Source organism: Mirounga leonina, unplaced genomic scaffold (assembly GCF_011800145.1).
Source record: "Mirounga leonina isolate KUSES-001 unplaced genomic scaffold, KU_Mleo_1.0 Mir_107, whole genome shotgun sequence".
NCBI lineage: Eukaryota > Metazoa > Chordata > Mammalia > Carnivora > Phocidae > Mirounga > Mirounga leonina.
The window spans coordinates 3,948,725-3,967,922 of record NW_023270233.1 but is presented as its reverse complement, the minus strand read 5'-3'; the positions used below and the strand labels follow the sequence as shown (position 1 = coordinate 3,967,922).

At 42.7% G+C, this 19,198-nt stretch overlaps 1 protein-coding gene across 2 annotated transcripts in view; it reads left to right on the top strand.

Annotated features, from left to right (window-relative positions):
- Window positions 1–18,273, top strand: part of LOC118018748 (phenazine biosynthesis-like domain-containing protein) — a 42,274-nt gene extending 24,001 nt beyond the window's left edge. For both annotated transcript variants that reach the window (XM_035017492.1, XM_035017500.1), the window contains exons 2-9: window positions 6,593–6,692; window positions 7,046–7,144; window positions 10,200–10,309; window positions 10,395–10,424; window positions 12,989–13,077; window positions 13,348–13,526; window positions 16,171–16,233; window positions 17,303–18,273. In XM_035017492.1, the coding sequence (XP_034873383.1) occupies window positions 6,593–6,692; window positions 7,046–7,144; window positions 10,200–10,309; window positions 10,395–10,424; window positions 12,989–13,077; window positions 13,348–13,526; window positions 16,171–16,233; window positions 17,303–17,415 (783 nt within the window). In that variant the 3' untranslated portion in view covers window positions 17,416–18,273. The remainder of the gene's footprint in view (window positions 1–6,592; window positions 6,693–7,045; window positions 7,145–10,199; window positions 10,310–10,394; window positions 10,425–12,988; window positions 13,078–13,347; window positions 13,527–16,170; window positions 16,234–17,302) is intronic.
- The last annotated feature ends 925 nt before the right edge of the window (window positions 18,274–19,198 follow it).

Sequence of the window (19,198 nt, the reverse complement as noted above, 5' to 3'; positions counted from 1 at the left end):
CTGTGAGATCATGACCTGAGTCGATACCAACAGTTGCATGCTCAACCAACTGAGCCACTAGGTGCCCCTAGAAACAGTATTTTTATTTATTTATTTTATTTTTTATTTTTTTTTATTTTTAAGATTTTATTTATTTATATGACAGAGAGAGACAGCGAGAACAGGAACACAAGCAGGGGGAGCGGGAGAGGGAGAAGCAGGCTCCCGGCTGAGCAGGGAGCCCGATGCAGGGCTCGATCCCAGGACCCTGGAATCATGACCTGAGCTGAAGGCAGACGCTTAACGACTGAGCCACCCAGGCGCCCCAGAAACAGTATTTTTAAAAAGGAAATAGATATGTTACTTTGAAGGCTATATAAAAACTATAGGAACTCATGACCAACTACTTGAATAGGTCAGAGGGCTGGGGTAATGCTAAAGGGTGATATGTTGTTTACTTTTCTGTCAACCAGCTCTAATCAGTGAAAATAACAGGGGTAGGGAGCCCATCTTTATTCTTCATATTCTAACAAAGCCTCAAGTTGTTTTGTTTTGCTGTTCTTGTTCTTGCTGTTGTGTGTCTGTGTTTATGTATATGCAGGTGTGTGTTTAGGGTGGGGTTTCTCAACAGCGGCGGTGTTGAGATTCTGGACCGGGTAATTCTTTGCTGTGAGCGGCTGTCATGGGCAATGTTGGCGGAATCCTTGGTCTCTGCCCACTAGATAGCAGCAATCTTCCCGTCTCCCTCCTGTCACAACTAAAAATTGCCTCCAGCTGAGAACCACTGTGTCAGAGGACCTTTGCTAAAGATTTTATTTATTTACTTATTTATTTAAAGAGCATGAGCACGGCAAAGGGCAGAGGGAGAGAGAGAATCTTCAAGCTGACTCAGTATCGGGTGCGGAGCCTGATGCGGGGCTTGATCTCAAAACCTTGAGATGATGATGACCTGAGCCGAAACCAAGGGTTGGACGCTTGACCAACTGAGCCTCCGGGGCGCCCCTCAGAGGATCTTTTCTAAACACCAGTTTATTCTTGCGTTTTCCTGTTAAAATTATCCATAAGAACAACTTCGCTGTGTGCCTACTGTATACATTTGTTCCAATTCAGCTGGCATTTACTGGCTATGTACCATGTGCTGGACGCTACGCCAGGATCAAATATAATATTCACATCTATGCATTTTTATTCTTTGAAACAGTAACCCAATCATTTCCAGAGACAGCAAGGAGGATTGGCTTTGCACTTTTAGAGGAATGCCTAGTTTTAGTTCCTAAACTACTTGCTGTTCCAGTTTTCCTGGTTAAATTTAGAGAGTAACAAAAGCCTTAAAAAAAAAAAAAGCCTCTTTGCAGCTTGGTATGTTATGTATTTAAGGAAAACCGAGTATATAACAATACTGTGTTCAGTTTGTGCTTTAACTCATTTGGGAAAGCTTATGATGCAGTGGCTATTTCCAAACTTGGTGCCCTTCCTTAGAGGATCCCTGGCTCTGTGTGCTGACACTGGGTCAGAGGCTCCTGGGGGCTCTAGGGGGCCCCAAAGTTGTATCTCATTTTTATGCCCAGAAAAGGCATGATGAAGGGTGCAGAGAAGATTTTTCCAGGGCATTGAAGGTTTTCTCTCACCCAGTATTTGAGGAAAAAGAGCAGTGCAAGGGAGGGGGAGATGCTGATGTGGGAATTTATTTCACCGGCTTCTAGAACATAACTCTCAGCTATGGCTATGGGAGCAATGACTTCAGGCAAGTTCAGCCAGATACTGTGCTAAAGTGCTTTTTATATGTTATCTCATTTAACCCTTACATCGACTCTAAGAGAGGGTCTTTTTTTTTTTTTTTTTTTTTTTAAACTAATCTCCATGCTGGGCTTGGACTCACAACCCTGAGATTGAGAGTCACGCTCAACTGACTGAGCTACTCAGGCACCCTTAAGTTTAGGTCTTATTATTATTATCATCCCCATTTTACAGATGAGAAGACAGGCAGAGGAAGGTTAAGTGGCTGACTTCAGGATCCCACCACAGGTCTGTGTGACTGCAGATCCCATGCTTTTAACCCATTGTACTTACTACCAGACTAGGTGTCCTCCCCTTTTATGTTCTCCCATGGCATCCCTTACTTTCCAGTTGGTAGCATGCATTGCTCTTGGTGTAATTCATTCAGTGCCTGTCTTCCTCACTAGACTGCATATTCTATGAAATCTTACCCTATTCTTATTCCATGACACATGGCTTAGCACATGAGAGGCACTAAATAGCTATCTGTTTAATGAAAGTAAATCTATTAATTAAATTATGGCAAGATCTCTTTCTAAGAGTTCTAGCTGACTAACAACTACTGATCTTTTATTGTCATTGGTGAGTTGGGGTGGTGGGGTGTGCAAAGTGAGTACGAGCTTTGAGTTCTATGATGGAGCTAGAGAGCCTAGGCACCCATAAGAATCACCAGGAACCACTGAACACGGCCTGCAATTTGAGTGCTGCGTTGTATGGACATAACTTCAAATAGGAAATCCAAGTGCTTCAGAAGGAATTTTCCATTTCTTCCTGGATGATTTAGATCTTTCCATATCCAAGTGCTTTTCCTTTGCTGGGATCTATTTATAGCAGAGGGACAAATGAACAAGGACTGATAGCAGGACGGTCATGTTTAGGCTGTCATATTTCCAAGCTGCCACAAGATGGGAGTATTTTAAAACTTTGCTCTGATTTTCTGATCATTAATGTTTGTGGGCCATATGATGATGAAACCTCAGTGTCCCAATGCAGCACACTGGAACTCAGAAAAACAAACATGGCTCTGTCTTTGCTGTCGGAAATTTGACTCATGAGATTGCCAAAGGGAAATGGATATTAGAGCAAGAGAATTCACAGTTGTTGGTGTGTAACTGTTATGTGCTGCATTTGAAAATAAACAACTTTAGTGTAAAATGAAAAAAATGACTGAAACAAAAATTTAGTTTTTTGCCTGAATGCAGTCTCTTTTGTTTCTCAAGCTCCCCAAATTGAAGCAACTTTAGTCTTCTAATGATTCACCATTATCTTGGCCTTTGGTTCCAGTGTAGAAATTCGACTGCCTGTGATGCATATTGAGGACGGCTACTATCAAACTTTCTACGGCGTCTCTGGCCCCTCAGGCAAATAGCAAGTGCGTTTTAAGTGTCCTGGGACAGAGATTAGTTGCAGAAATTCAAATTGCAATTGGTACAATACACCAAGGTAGAGAGGACGGAAGAGCTGATGGCCAGTGAAGTGTGTATTCTAGCCGATGTGCAAAAAAGCCCAACTGCAAAGAAATCCATTAACAATAGACGGTGAGCTTGGCTACAATGGGGGATGCTTTAATGCTTTTTGAGACTGTTGTCCTAAAGGTGGAGGGAAGCAATAGACCAGGAAAGGAAGGACGAGGATAGGGAGTTTGGCCAGATCACAGGAAGGACTAGCAAGCACTGCAGGTTCCTGCAGCCACAGCAGCAAATCCAGAAAGACCAACGCAGGCTTTTATTTATCACCCCTTCAATCACCACCGAGGCCTGTGATTGCACACTCTGCAGGAGGGACTTAATTGGCTCCCAGCTTCTCTCAGGTGTTGTATGCCCAGGCACGTGGGCCAGTTTCCACACAGAACAGTGAGCCGAGAGAAGTGCTTCTTAACATTGTTGCCCTGGTGGCTGGGATGCCCAGCAGATCCCAGCCCCTCTACTCAGGGGGTACGACTCACTCCCCAGGCCCACAGTTGTGGCAGATGTTCATGCCGCTTCATTCCTACCATCCTGGTTCTCCTTACCTCGGCTCACAGAATTCTAGCGTGTTAAAGATCTAACAGAAGGAGAACAGAAGCGAGGTCAAATGACTTGCCCAAGAAGCAACCCCAACGCAAAGCTCTCTGCCCACATTTTCCTGTCCAACTCAGCCAAATATGCTCTTTTTCTAAGTCCACCTCACAGCTTCATCTTTAAAGTCCTAGAGTATTTACTGTCAAATCTGTGTCTCAATTACATACTCTCTGGTGTTGGTCACTGGTACTTTCTGATTCCCTGCAAGATGCTAAGCCCCTTGAACACGGGGTCGTAATGTAACCACCAGAGCTTCTAAACTTTAATGTGCACATGGATCACCTAGAAGTCTAGTAAAAAAAAAGGAAATTCTAAATCAGAAGGTCTGGGGTGGGGCCTGAGACCCTGCATTTCTAAGGCATTCCCTCCTTAATGGTGTTCTACTTAGCACAGCACTTGGTAGCTGACTGCTGCTTTCCTTTAGAAACGCTGCAGGAATCCGTCTTATCTGATAGACATTGGTTTTCCTGTCTGCAGTGTGTTCAAGGGGTAATAAGAGTTTGTCTTTGTTATGGGGAGGCAGAGTAGTGTGGCTGCTTAAAACATGGGTTTTGAGCCACTCAAAGTAAAAGCTAATATTTACCAACTACTTGCTTTGTGTTAGGCACTGTGATGAGCACTTTATATGCATTATTGGATTTAATCTTTTGAAAGAAAAATGCTAAGTAAAACACAAAACGATTGTGTTATGTTTGGGCTTTCAGACAGTAAATATCAGTTGCTTAAGTCATTTCTCTCTCTCTAGGACTCCACATCGTCTATAGATTTTGAAGACAGTGCCCTTTTAAGAAAAGCTTAGTAAGTCAGCTAGGATTTTTATATCAGCTGATAGTTTATTTATTTATTTATTTATTTAAAGATTTTTATTTATTTATTTGACAGAGAGAGACACAGCGAGAGAGGGAACACAAGCAGGGGGAGTGGGAGAGGGAGAAGCAGGCTCCCCACTGAGCAGGGAGCTTAACGACTGAGCCACCCACGCGCCCCTCAGCTGATAGTTTAAAAATCATGACTGATTTGTCACAATAACCAGCGTTTTGTGCCTTATATGAATATGTGGAAAGTGTTTCAAAAGAATTTGAATCAACTGAAAGATAATGGGTGTTTAACTTGCATAAGTCAGTTAAGTGAATTATGAATTTATTAGTATAAAGTTATAAATCTTATTTCTGGGTTTCGGGGTCTCAAGAATACTAAATTTGGCCAAAGCAAAAAGGCATTTGTCTTGAGACTTCTTTAGAATTCAAAATATAACTAGCGAGTATTTGTTGATTAAAAATTTGATTTTCATTCTCTAAAGGAAAACTCATATTTCTGATCCATTTTTTTTTCTTAAGAGGAACGTGTGTGCATGTATATATATGTATTTGTGTGTCTCCACAGGAACTCTTTCACCTAAGTACTATTGTCCTCATTTTAAAGGTGTGGAAACTGGAACTCCATGAGATTAAATGACTTGCCCACTCTTACACTGCTACTAGGACCTGACCCAGGATACAAATTCACATTATTTTCTTAACCATTTATTTTGAGAAATTAAGAACTACAGAAAAATTTCAAGAATGGTACAGTGAACATCCTATACCTTTCCTCTAGATTCACTGGTTGTTACTATTTACAAAGCCCACATTCTTAACCACTCTACCATTTATTTGGCATATTGTGACCTTAGGATATTACACAACCTCTCTGTGATTGATTTCTTTATATGCAAGTGGATAACAATATCTATTTTGAGAGTTTTATTTTTTTTTAAGATTTTATTTATTTATTTATTTATTTATTTATTTGAGAGTTAGGGAGAGAGAAACAGCATGAGAGGGGAGAGGGTCAGAGGGAGAAACAGGCTCCCCGCTGAGCAGGGAGCCCAATGCGGGACTTGATCCCCGGACCCTGGGATCATGACCTGAGCTGAAGGCAGTCGCTTAACCAACTGAGCCACCCAGGCGCCCTATATTGAGAGTTTTAAAGATGAAGATGAAGTGGGGTGCCTGGCTGGTTCAGTCGGTAGAGCATGTCACTCTAGATCTCAGGGTAGTGAGTTCAAGCCCCATGATGGGCATAGAGCTTACACATACAAAAGAAGTAAAAATGAAGATGTAGTGAATAATGTATTCTCCCAGCAAATGTTTATTGAGCTCCTACCATTCTGGATGAATACAAGGTATAAGTCAGAAAAAAGCAAGATAGTACATTGTATGCCCTCATAAACTCAGATATTGGGGGACAGACAGTGAAGGGACACAGTGGGTAAATTCAGGTGGTCTAAGCACTGGGAGGAGACAAAGCCTTTAGACAGAGCAGCTGGAAGGCTTCCTGGTGGAGGTGACCTCTAGCCTGAGGCTTGACTCATAAAAAGGAGTGAACCGTGTATAGATGGGAGCAGAATGGGCCAGCCTACCTAGAGTGGATGCTGAAGACCTTTTTATTCCACAAAAAAGGGAGATTGTGGAGTTTCCCTTTGTGGAGATTGTTTAGAAGAGAACATATGCTCTCAGGTAGACTAGATAATAATCTGATGAAAGATAGGGCTGGCCGGTAGGTTTTTCAGAGTCTGTTCTAGCTTTGTGCATCTACAGCTCTTCATGGAGAGCTACAAGCATAGATTTCTGAGAAACAATCTTTGTAAAAGTGTCTTGACTTCCTTGTCAATTATTTCCTTTGAGGCATGTAACTTTTAATATTAATAAGCTGTATTATTAACTAATGGCAGTTGCTGTCCAAAGAAGTCTGATTTGTGTTTCTGGAGTCTCAGTGAACTTTTGTTTCTAATTTAGAAATTGGATGAAGACATGCATCAAAAAATTGCAAGAGAAATGAACCTCTCTGAAACTGCTTTTATCCGAAAACTGCACCCCACTGACAACTTTACACAAAGTAAATATGCTTTTTTTTAAGCCATTCTTGGACGGTACCAGAAACTGCTTTTCCAGTGCGGGAATGATATTTCAGAGAGATTTGCATGCAGACAGGAGAGAAGGTGGGGAGATTCTGATTTGGTTTTCAGTTTGTCTGGGGAGAGCAGATGTTGAGTAATTTGAATGTTTCAGCTCCAGATCTGGCACCGGGGAGCCCTAGGATGCTGGCCTAGACTTCACTCTTCCTTCACAATGCATTTCAGCTATTAATCATGCTAGGGAAACATTGAGAAAAGAATAAGAAAATGAAAAGTTTGTGACCCACTTGTATGGGAGTGATCTCATCTCTCGTTGGCTTTTCCTCCTCTGAAGGTTCCTGCTTTGGATTGAGGTGGTTTACGCCGGCGAGTGAGGTTCCCCTCTGCGGCCACGCTACCCTGGCTTCCGCGGCTGTGCTGTTTGAGAAGATAAGTAATGTGATTTTCTTTTATGAACCTGTCACTGAGCAAATAGCAAGTATTTTTTAAAATTCTCATGCTTTGTGATGAATCAAAGTCCCTGCTATCAAGACATTACAGAGTCTATTCATGTCATTCATGACGCTGAAACAAATACAGCCCCCCGAAACTTTGGCCTTTCTGATTATGTGCCAGGCCTGTTGGAAAGCTCTGGTCGTTGTTCCCTAGAATGCCATTTTATTCTGAACGGGAGCTCTCTGGTCTCTGACCAACACAGGAGGGGAGCTTGCAATACACAATAGGCGTCTCACATGATGTGGCATCGGGGAACCATAAGTCACATTTTGCTCCAAATATGTCCCCACCCACACTGAGATTCATTTCACGAGAGCTTCTTCTTCTTCTTTTTTTTTTTTTAAAGTAAACTCTACGCTCAACATGGGGCTTGAACTCACGACCCCAGGATCAAGAGTCACATGCTCTATGGACTAAGCCAGCCAAATGCCCCTCACAAGAGCTTCTTTACTTTGAAGTTTAAAGATTCATGAGCCACGGCTATATACATTTCCCTTGTGAAGAGAGGATGCTGCACCTCAGTCCTACCAGTTTTCATCTTCGCTACATTTAGTATAATAAAGATCAGGGCTCTGTGGCAATGAGCCAGGCAGAGGAGAGATGCCCAGAAATGCCCTAAAAGTGGAGATGGAAGCAGCCATGAATAGGTGTAGACAACAAACAGAAAGTTAAGCAAGGAAATATACAGGATGATACGACAGAGTGTAAGAGTGTAAGTGGGGAGAGCAGCATTGGAAAAGGAGGTTCTCTGGGGAGTTACTTAGATGGGGAGGGTACGGGGAGGTGTTACAGGGCGAGTTCCCCTGGGAAGCACATTGCATGCTGGGAGAATTGTGGGCAGTATTCTTGGAGTCAATATTGGTAGGGAGTAAAGAAAGCAGAATAGAACAGAGGGACACGTTGAACTGCGAAGTGGTAGCAACAAAGAAAGGCGTAGGCCAAATCCACAGGGAGATCTGAAACTGCAACGATCCTTCAAGTAGTATAGTTCCAAATAGAAGCAAAGGTGCAGGCCTTTATACCCTCCATTGATCAGCCTCCAATGCCCAGAAAAGCAGCCTGACTTCGGGTAAAGTAGCTCTACTCACCCAAGGGCGATTCACAGAGTGGGACTCAGCTGAGAGCAGTCAGTCACCAACACCCCTGGCAGCTGGGGCAGGGCCTTCAGGCTGCGCCTGAGAGCAGGTGCCTCCTTAAATGCATGCCTCTGTATTTCCTTGCCTCGCTAGTCCTGGCCTTCGGAGGGGAAGGTTGAGATGCTGGACCGCAGCATCCACTAGAGAAGGGGATTGTCAGGCTGAAGAATATCAAGCCATGTGTGCAAAGAATTCGAGTGGGAGGAGGAGTATTTGGGCAGAGGCAGCAGCAAATGCAAAGCTCCTGAGGAGTAGTCTGTATACCTGGAGTAGCTGGAGTTTCCCTGGGGTGGGGGGGGGCACGGGGGGTGACTGGCAGGAGATAACATTGAGGCCCCTCTATAATGTAACCCATGATATGTCTTAACAAGATAATTTTGGTTTCTGTGGATAGGGGACAAGAATGAGGGCAGGCAAATACCCTGAAATATTGCTTAGGAACTCAGTCTTGAAAAAAGATTTTACTGAAGTTGGATTGAGTGCCTTTTGAAAACCCCACATTGTTTGGTGTGGGGCAGAGATTTAGAATAATTGCCTTCAGATCGATCCCCCACAGGGTGGTCTTAAGGTTTGATAAGATAAAATATGAAAAAATGCTTTGCAAATAATGATGTCTTCCACCATTTATAATGAGAAAAATTAAACTTTGGGCTCTGGAGTATACATTTTATATTCAGTGAAAGTTAATCAACAATGCCAAATTTCCTTACCTTTTAGATATGGTTAAGTTTTACAGAAATATTAAGGGGGGAAAAAGAATTAGGTCACAGATCTTTGTTTTCACTGAAAATGTTACCCACATTGAGGTCAGATAAGTGGTCCAAGTTGTATCAGTAACATGATACCAGCATTTGCGGTCCAATTTTTAAATAAAAAATTTATGTGTAGCTTGGTTTATTTAGGGTAAGCTTGATTTGTTTCTAGTAGACTGTCATTCATAATTTGTATATTCTTTTTTTTTTTAAGATTTTATTTATTTATTTGAGAGAGAGAGAATGAGAGTGAGCAAGCACATGAGAGGGGGAGGGTCAGAGGGAGAGGCAGACTCCCTGCCGAGCAGGGAGCCCGATGCGGGACTCGATCCAGGGACTCCAGGATCATGACCTGAGCCAAAGGCAGTTGCTTAACCAACTGAGCCACCCAGGCGCCCCCATAATTTGTATATTCTATTTGTCATCCCCTTGGCATATTTTAGACTGGTATTATTTATAACAATCTAGTGTTATAGGTGGATTTTTTTTTTTTTTTTTTTAAAGATTTTATTTATTTATTTGACAGAGAGAGGCAGTGAGAGAGGGAACACAAGCAGGGGGAGTGGGAGAGGGAGAAGCAGGCTTCCTGCGGAGCAGGGAGCCCGATGTGGGGCTCGATCCCAGGACCCTGAGATCATGACCTGAGCCGAAGGCAGACGCTTAACGACTGAGCCACCCAGGCACCCCTATAGGTGGATATTTAAAATCTGCATTAGAAAACACTATTTCATCCCTATGAGGTAGGTTTAATTATTACCCCATTTTACTGATGAGGAAATTGAGGCTTAAGGAGGTTAAATAATTTGCTTAAGGGCACAGTTAGTCAGCATAAAGGAGCTGGCCTTTGAAGCCTTGCAGTATGATGTCAAGTCCAACCAGTTTTGTTCTTGGTTCTCAGGTGAGAAGCTGGTGGGGGCTATCTCTACTCTGGACCCCAGTAATCCAAACCTGAACCCCTCCTTTCAGGAAAAGCCAGGGAATCTAAGACAATGCAGTAGTGATCAAAACAGATGTGCAAATATGTAACAAAGTTTATTTTCCTATTTCTTGATTTCCTTTTAGAGAGTTTTCTGATTGACAAAGTAAGACTTTTTTTTTTTTCCAGAAAATGTGAATAACACTCTAACCTTTGTCACTCTGAGTGGGGAACTGAAGGCCAGAAGAGCAGAGGACAGTATTATCCTGGATCTACCTCTTTATCCTGCCCACCCCCAGGTCAGCTCTTTCTAACTATTGCCATGAACCGTATTAACTGACAGCTTGCATGCCTGACAGTGGTCTTGTCTTTTTCCCCATCTAGGACTTCCATGAAGTGGAGGACTTGATAAAGGTTGGTGAAAAGAATTAAACCTAAGCTCGTGTGATTTGGTCATTTATTGTTTGAACACAAAGGTTCAGTACCATTTGGGGGCACCCGGGTGGCTCAGTCAGTTAAGCATCTGCCTTCGGCTCAGGTCATGATCCCAGGGTGCTGGATCAAGCCTGGGTTGGCCTCCCTGCTCAGCAAGGAGTCTGCTTCTCCCTCCCTCTATGCCCCTCCCCCTGCTTGTGCTTTCTTTCTTGCTTGCTCTCTTTCTCTCAAGTAAATAAATAAAATCTTAAAAAAAAAAAAAAAAGATTCATGGCACCTGGGTGGCTCAGTCGGTTAAGCGTCTGCCTTCAGCTCAGGTCGTGATCTCAAGGTCTTGGGATCGAGCCCCACATCTCCCTCTGCCTCTTTCTCCCTCTCTCTGTCTCTCATGAATAAATAAACAAAATCTTAAAAAGAAAAAAAGATTCAGTACCATACGACCCCCAAAGATAGGCCTTCTATCAGTATAAGCGTTCCAGCCTAAGCTTGGATGAAAAGTGCATGGTGCATTTGAGGTGTGAATTTTAATGTTGAATCTATTTGGTGAGAAGCTTGAGCAGTCGTCCCTGGCTCTTCATTGCCAGATTAGCCTCCGCGAAGGAAGGGGGAGGAGAGACTGCTGTGTGGTGGGCCGAGCGTGAAAGCAGTGGAAACTGCTGGGCAGGGCGGCCTGGATTTCTGTGGTGGAGAATGAGGCTGAGGTGAGAGGCTGTGCTTTGATGGAGGAGGACAGGAAAGCTCGGGCAACTTGATAGAGAAGGCAAGATTCATAGCCTGGTTTCCTCAAGAGGTCTAGGAAGGGGTGGTCCTTCATGAGAATAACAACGATCATGCTAATGAACATTTTTGAGACTTGCCCCTGGGCAGTACCAGGTGCTAAGCTTTTCACATGCATCATCTCACTTAATACTGTCACTGGGTGAGGTAGGCACTACAATCGTTCTATGGGGATTCCAGGGGGCCCGAGCAGCCCTGCATGACCCGGTTCTTAGTCTGTAGAGAAGGAAGGGCCCCATCAGGATCAGGGCAAGGGCTGCAGTGAGAAAACCAATTCTCACTAAGTGGTCTACCCTGGGTACCGCTGGGGTGTTTCTCAGTGAATGTTCAACTACAGCATTTATAATCTTTAGTGTCTGGCATTATCTATGTTTTTCAAAGAGTAGAAGCAAGCATTACAGATTCTGATTTTACACTCAGCCCCACCTATGGCTTGGGTTTTGGAAGACAAGCCAACATTCATAAATGAACTGCTTTAAGCAAGTTGACAAGAAAATGGACAATATTCACAGTACAGACCTTGTTCATGGTAGAAAGAACTTAATGCGGTGTCTCTAAGCTTCAGGGTCAGCATTTGTAAAGTGGGGATGACAAAGGGTTATGTATCCTGAGTATTGTTGTTTTGTGTTCCTAGAAACTGGTCATAAGATTCTCAGCTGAGAATTAGACTTTCAAATTGACATCAGAATTCATGCAGAGGAGGGCTGAATGACCCCTCGGAGAAGCTGAAAGGCCCAAGAACAGACAGGCTCTGGCTGCAAGAGTTTCCATTTCCAGAGGGAGGGACATTGTTCAGCTGTGGTCGCTGGGGTAGACAGCCGAGGCACCACCCAAAGTGGAGGGAATCTTGGCTTTGGGACCTGGAGCATCTCAGTCCCTAAAGAAGATTAGAGAACCTGAAGCAACCTGAAGCCAGACAACTACCATGTAATTCTCATCTGCTCTGCCTACAGCCAGTGCGGGTGCCAAAGGGTGACTTGGAGGGGCTTCCCCCACTCATCATCCCCTCAGCACTCCAAGTCAACAAGCAAACAGACAAACAAGTTCTAGGATATGAGCAAGATTATGTGCAGTCTCAGGTAAAGGGTGAACCCAGGTATCTTTAGAAAATGTTGCTACATTACTGATCTGCAGCATACAATCTAAGTGAAAACAGTGCTTGCCATGCAGAGCAGCATTAAGATGTGTTCTAGTCCCCAGTTCCATTCAAACTGCTGGCCCTGGGTCCTTGCCATGTAGAATCTTCTAGTTACTGCTGCTGCGACTCCACATATATTATTTCATTTAATCCTTCCTCACAACAATGCTAAGAGGTGGGCCTGAGGCCCCCATTTCTACCCCCATTTCTATAGACAGGAGACAGTAGTGATTCAGAGCTTTGACTCCAGGGCCCCTCAGACCTGGGTCAAGGTGTGTGTGTGTGTGTGTCTGTCCCTGTCCCTGGGCCTAAGTCTTGCTCCTTATTTGTGAGGAAAATGCCCATTTGAAGGATTAGCGTGTTGAGGCATATAGTAATACTTGTGAACAATGCTTTTCTTTGGCTCTTAGAGGGTGAGCTCAACCCCCTTAAGGGTCTCTGGTCTCCAGAAAACTGGCCTTCCTTGGGCAACACCTTGAGTCCTGAAACTGAACTAAAACTCTTGGGATTGGGGACATTGGGTATGCCTGGCACACAGGAGATGCTCATGAGAGGCTGTTCCCCATATAGAAGATCAATGATTTGACCCAGGGTGCACTCCTGAGGAGTTTTTGGTCTGTCTCCACAGACTGCCATAGGTGATATCCTAGTCCAAGACATCCGCTATTCTCCAGATACCCGAAAGCTCCTTGTCCGGCTCAGTGATACTTACAAGAGGTAAACAAGATTTTTGGCTTTGGCAGCACTTTGGGGAGGGCTGAGAACCCAGATTTATAGCCCTGGCTTTGTCTGGCCGTGCTAGGTCCAGTCAAACCATGATTTATGCAGTCAGAGAGTTTTGTTCCTAGGGAGGAAGATATTCTACTTGCTCTCTCCTCCCCTCCTGCTGAGCCCTTTGGGTAAAAGCTGTACCCTCACTTGCTCTACAGAGTCTGTATAGTGGTCTGTGAGATGGGTTTGTCCTAATCCATCCCATTCATGAACCAGGTCATTCCTGGAGAACCTGAAGGTGAACACACAGGATCTGCCGCAAGTGGAAAACACAGGGAAGGTGAAAGGACTCATTCTCACCCTTAAAGGAGAGCCTGGAGGGCAGACCCAAGCATTTGATTTTTACTCCAGATATTTTGCACCGTGGGTTGGTGTGGCTGAAGACCCTGTAACAGGTACTTTTTGACTTGGGTCCTGGGGAGGGTTCAACAGTGGAGGAAAGTAACAAATAGCTCTTTAAGTGCCCTTCACACGACCTTTCAGGTTGTTGGGTTTTGAGCTGTTTTTGTTTCCCTAGCTTCCCCTCCCCAGTCTTTCACTGAAGTCTCGAGTGAAAACTACAGAATTAAGGAGACAGTATATATAGCAGGGTTAAACCTTCACGTCCGACAGCCTGGGTTTTCGTCCTAGCTGCCGAGCTGTTGACCTTGGGCAAATGACTTAACTTTTTTTAAAGTTTCTATTCCCCTTGTTGTGATGAGCCCTGGGTGTTACATGTAAGGGATGAATCACTGAATTCTACTCCTGAAACCAATATTACACTATATGTTAACTAACTAGAATTTAAGTAAAAAATTTAAGTAAAAAAAATAAAGTTTATATTCCCTCCTCTATAAAGTATGAGTAATATTTCATAAGGTTATGTAAAAACAATGCATGGTAAATGCTTAGCACAGTGCCTGGCACATGATAAGCACCCAATAACTCTTAGCTATTTTAATAATAATGACAGAACTGGTTCCCTGAACCAATGCTTCCAGATCTGCCATTTGCAAAATTCAGGGGCCAATTTCCACTATAGTCACAAAGCCTTTTGTTTTTTTCAGTGACCAGCCTGTGTGATCATTGGCACCTAAATAAGATTTATTTTTTGAAGGATAAGTTCCTGGGTTGTAGGTGGGAGATACAGACAGGAATAGCTTTCCCAGACCTGCCCCCAAAGTGGGTGGGATGGGTTTGGGAACATAGGTATTCAAGATCTACCAACCAGAAGCAGAGGGATGAAATCAAAGACGGGCAAGAATGTGAAGCTTCCTCCTTTCATCCTCTTAGAGAAGAGTGGGCTGAGCAGAAAAGGGGGGGATGCTTGATGGAGGAGGCTGGCGGATGGGATGGTGGTCAGGGCAGAAGGAGGCTGGGAAGAACCTCTGAGGCTCCTGCTCTGAACAGAAGACAGAGACTGGGATTGTTTCAGGACTTTGACCTAGTTACTCTATGAGAAACAAAACATGAAATTCAAAGCTCAGCAAAGCATTTTCTTAAAGACTCAGGAAAATGCCCAATGACATCCAAATAGTAGAGCTTGACCCTCCCCCATGGAAAAGAAGTTTTGAGTGGATTTACATATGCTTCACAAAGATTTTAACTGCTACAGAGAGAAAGTGTTTTCCCCTGTAATAATGCTTTTCTAAAGTGGGAAGGTCTTTGGACAGTGATGATCAACCATCTCAGCTTGCTTGAGACTGAAGGATTCCCCAGCATACAGGACCTTTGGTGCTAAAACCAGGACAGTCTTGGGCGAACTGGGATGACTGGTCATCCTAGGTGGACCTCCCATGATATTTAGTAAGTTTTCCTGAAGAAAACCCGTCCTTTTCTCCCAGTTATGACTTTACATTTTGTTTCTTCATTTTAATATCTATTCACTGATCTAAAACTAGGGCACAATCAAGTGAAAAAAAAATGCCTCACTAAAACAAAGTTCTTTTGGCACTAAAAGCCTAAAAATCTTGGCTTGGTGGAAAATTGAACCTTTTGTCAGAGTTCCCAGTTTTCCTTGCATGTTCATCGTTGGAGGAAGGAGATACTTCCCTTGAAAGATTAGAGAAAGATTTAGAGGAAGCACTTGATCTTCCTACCATGGCCTGACAATGAACTGATAGACAGGACAAGAATTAAAAACTGCAGTTTAACTAATTCAAAAAGATATATGCACCTCTATGTTTATTGCATTATGTACCATAGCCAAGATATGGAAGCATTATGTACTATAGCCAAGATATGGAAGCAACCCAAATGTCCATCGATAGATGAATGGATAAAAAAGATGTGATGTGTGTATATACACATACCTACACACACACTAGAATATCATGCAGCCATAAAAAAGAATGAGATTTTTGCGATTTGCAACAACATGGATGGACCTAGAGGTATTATGCTAAGTGAAATATGTCAGACTGAGAAAGACAAATACCATATGATTTCACTCATGTGTGGAATCTAAGAAGCAAAACAAATAAACAAAAAGCAGAATCAGACCTATAAATACAGAGAACAAACTGATGGTTCCCAGAGGGAAAGGGGTTAGGGGGATGGGTGAAAAGGGTGAAGGGGAGTGGGAGGTACAGGCTTCCAGTCATGGAATGAATAAGCAACAAGAATAAGAGGCACAGCGCAGGGAATATAGTCGACAATATTGTAATAGCATTGTATGGTGACGGATGGTAGCTACACTCGTGGAGAGTATAGGATAACGTGCAGAGAAGTTTAATCACTATGTTGTACACCTGAAACTAAGGTGACATTGTGTGTCAGCTAGACTCAAATTAAAACATTAGAAAAAAAAGACCCTGCAGTTTAATTCGGCCTGCAGAAAGTGTAAAACATAGCAGATACATTATTTGGAGGAACTTATCCATAAAATCTGTGTCTTCTTTTCTATGTCCATTCATTATTCCACACTCTGCTGTGGCCCTGGCCAACATCATGATCAAGTCATTTAAGGTTTAGTCAAACCAGATAGTTGGTTGTAATTGCTTATCAATTTACCACAATGCCACCCCTGTTTTTGTATCATAACTTTTCACTTCTTTTAAGGGTCTGCACATGCTGTTCTCAGCAGCTACTGGTCCCAGCAACTGGGGAAGAAAGACATGCATGGTAGGAGAGTTTTTTTTTTATTTAAAAAAATTTTTTTCTAACTTTAAGCTAGCATTCCTTCTCATATGTACCATTGATTTGAAGATGTAATAAAATATCATGTGTCACCCATATGAAAATGAAAGGTTTTATGTTGCTTCACTCTGAATCCTCTACTCAGAATATCTTCCACCCCTGTCCCCCCCAAAACACAGACACACTTCTAATACAGTAAGTGCCCAAGTATTGTTTGTTGAATAAAATTAACTGGCTGTATAGCTTTGGCCCAGTGAGGTTATTTAGAATGTCACAAGTTGAGATGGGATGATTGCTAAAGTTCCTTATTGCCATTGCTAGTCACGGGATTGAATCAAACAAATTGCTTTTGAACCAAGTCCCCTAATGACTTTGGGGGGGGTGGAGAGGAAATAGATTGCAGCCAATGGAGGCTACACAGTTCCAATAGTCAAAGTAGGAATCTGACCCTCCAGGATGGGAGGTCTGACCTAGTGGGAGGGTCAGGCCTCTGTGACTCTGATTTGGGGATAGCAGGTTGGCTGGTCTTTCTTTGGTGAGCCTAGTTTCTCCCTTACGCCCCGAACTCCAGGAAGGTGGAGACTGTTCAGTTGCTTGATAAGCACAATGGGTAAACAAGCTCCCTTTGTCCTCTTCAGACCTGGAAAGATGGGGCTCTCTCAGGAGGGCCAAGATCACCCCTCTTTATCTTTTTAAACTTCTAGTCCGTGCCTCTATCTTATCACAGGTCCTCACTTACTCCCAGACAGAAGCGGGAAGGAAGCTATGCGCGGGGTGTGTCCGGGACATTACGGGAAGTGACAGAGGAAATGACTGAGGAAGAGAAGATGTGGAGCTGTGTGTTTTGTGGCTCAAATTGCGTTTGTGGTCCCTCAGTCCTCAGAACAGGGCAGGCTGAGCAGTGCTACGGACAGAGGAAGGAATTTATTCTTTCCACTGAGCTGGGAGGGTTTTGGAGCTTGTAAGAAGAGAGAGGTCTTCCACTATGTTCTGTGAATTCGAAAGGGTGAAGACGAACAATATTAACTCATGACTTGTTTTATGTTTTCTTTAGCCTTTCAGTGTTCCCACCGAGGAGGAGAGCTGGAGATTTCTTTGCGTCCTGATGGGCGGGTTGACATCAGGGGCAGCACTGCTGTTGTTCTAGAGGGCACGCTGACAGCCTAGAGGTGGCTGTGGTTCAATGCTGAGATTTTGAATGACTAAGTGTTTTCTGCACAAAAAGAAATGGAAGCGGCTGCCTTTACCAAACTTGCACAATAGTTCACTTCATCCCCACGATAGAAATAGAAAAATGAAGACATATTAATGGAAATTTCATCATGCTTACTGACTAATTAATTTATGGAGTTTTGGCTTTGCCTGCGAGTGTATTTGACATAGAAGTAACCAGTAACAAAGAATGATGTTGTCACCTCAATTATGACTACCGATCACAGAATGAGGAGTACATTTATGAGGAGTAAGATCAAACCATTTAAACTTAGGTGTGAGTGGGCGCCTGGGTGGCTCAGTTGGTTAAGCGACTGCCTTCGGCTCAGGTCATGATCCTGGAGTCCCTGGATCGAGTCCCGCATCGGGCTCCCTGCTCGGCGGGGAGCCTGCTTCTCCCTCTGACCCTCCCCTCTCTCATGTGCTCTCTGTCTCTCATTCTCTCTGTCTCAAATAAATAAATAAAATCTTTAAACTTAGGTGTGAGTATCTGATAGACCATTTTGTAGCCGTTAAAAAGACGCAATAACTATGTGGAAATATTGAAAAGTATCTCATGACACAATACTAAGAAAGGGAATTACAGTGGACTACAAAATGTTAGCAGTGTTATGTTTATATCTATGGACAATATGAATATATATGGACAAAGATGGGTCATGAAGATAGAAAGGTGACAACTGTTCATGTGTGTGTGTGTGGGGGGGTAAGATTGGGAGTCATTTTAAGGCACCTAAAAAATTATTTCCCTTACTGGAACACACTCATGTTCAATAACTAAAAAATCAGGACATATAACAGAATAACCCAAAAACCCAGATATTTCAAAAAATGTATATGTATTACTGTGGTAATAAAATGAAACTCTAAAAGCAATATAATATCTTTGTCTTGATGTATAGTTTTAGAGTGTAACTTAAAAAGCATTCTTCTCTTACCTTAATAAAATTGGTTCTAACATATTTTCAATTCAGTTAAATCTGTAATGTTGAATACCTATAATTGACTTTGGGATGGGGACTTTTTCAAGTCATTAACAGTGTTTGTTTAAGGTGATCTCATTGATGGCAATTCTCAGCCATCTCAAAAACTGCAAGCTAATCAGTTAGAAATGCCCATAGTGTCTCAATTTTTGTCACCTTACTGCTACCATGCTTTCTATTTTTATTTATTTTTGCTAAGGCATGTGACAGTGAATTTATTCTAGCAGTAATCTTGTGTTTCCCCTAATTTGCAATGAAGTAAACAATTCACTGGCTTCAGGGCTTTAGCTTAATGAGTAACCAATGACCTGCCACATAGCTCACCCCTTCTCCCAACTCATCAGTGGGTTACACCACGGGTAAGAATCACTGGAGGGTTTTCACAAAGTGCAAAGTTTTCTCCACCTTGAACTGAATTGTATGAATGATTTTATATAAATGCATAGTTGTAAGGGTCTGAATTTTATCTCCCCAATGTATGCTAAGTTCTTTTCAAAAATTATTATTTTTAAAATTCCAGTATAATTAATATACAGTGTTATATTAGTTTCAGGTGTGCAATATACTGATTCAACAATTCTATATACCCAGGGCTCATCACGATAAGCACACTCTTAATTTCCTTCTAAGTTCTTAATAGATATTTTTGGGATACGAGTCCCTGAGGTGATTCTGAATTCTTTTTGCATGAAAGTTGCTATTTCAAACATCTGAGTTGACTTTTCATCTTATATTTTTAAAGATTTTTATTTATT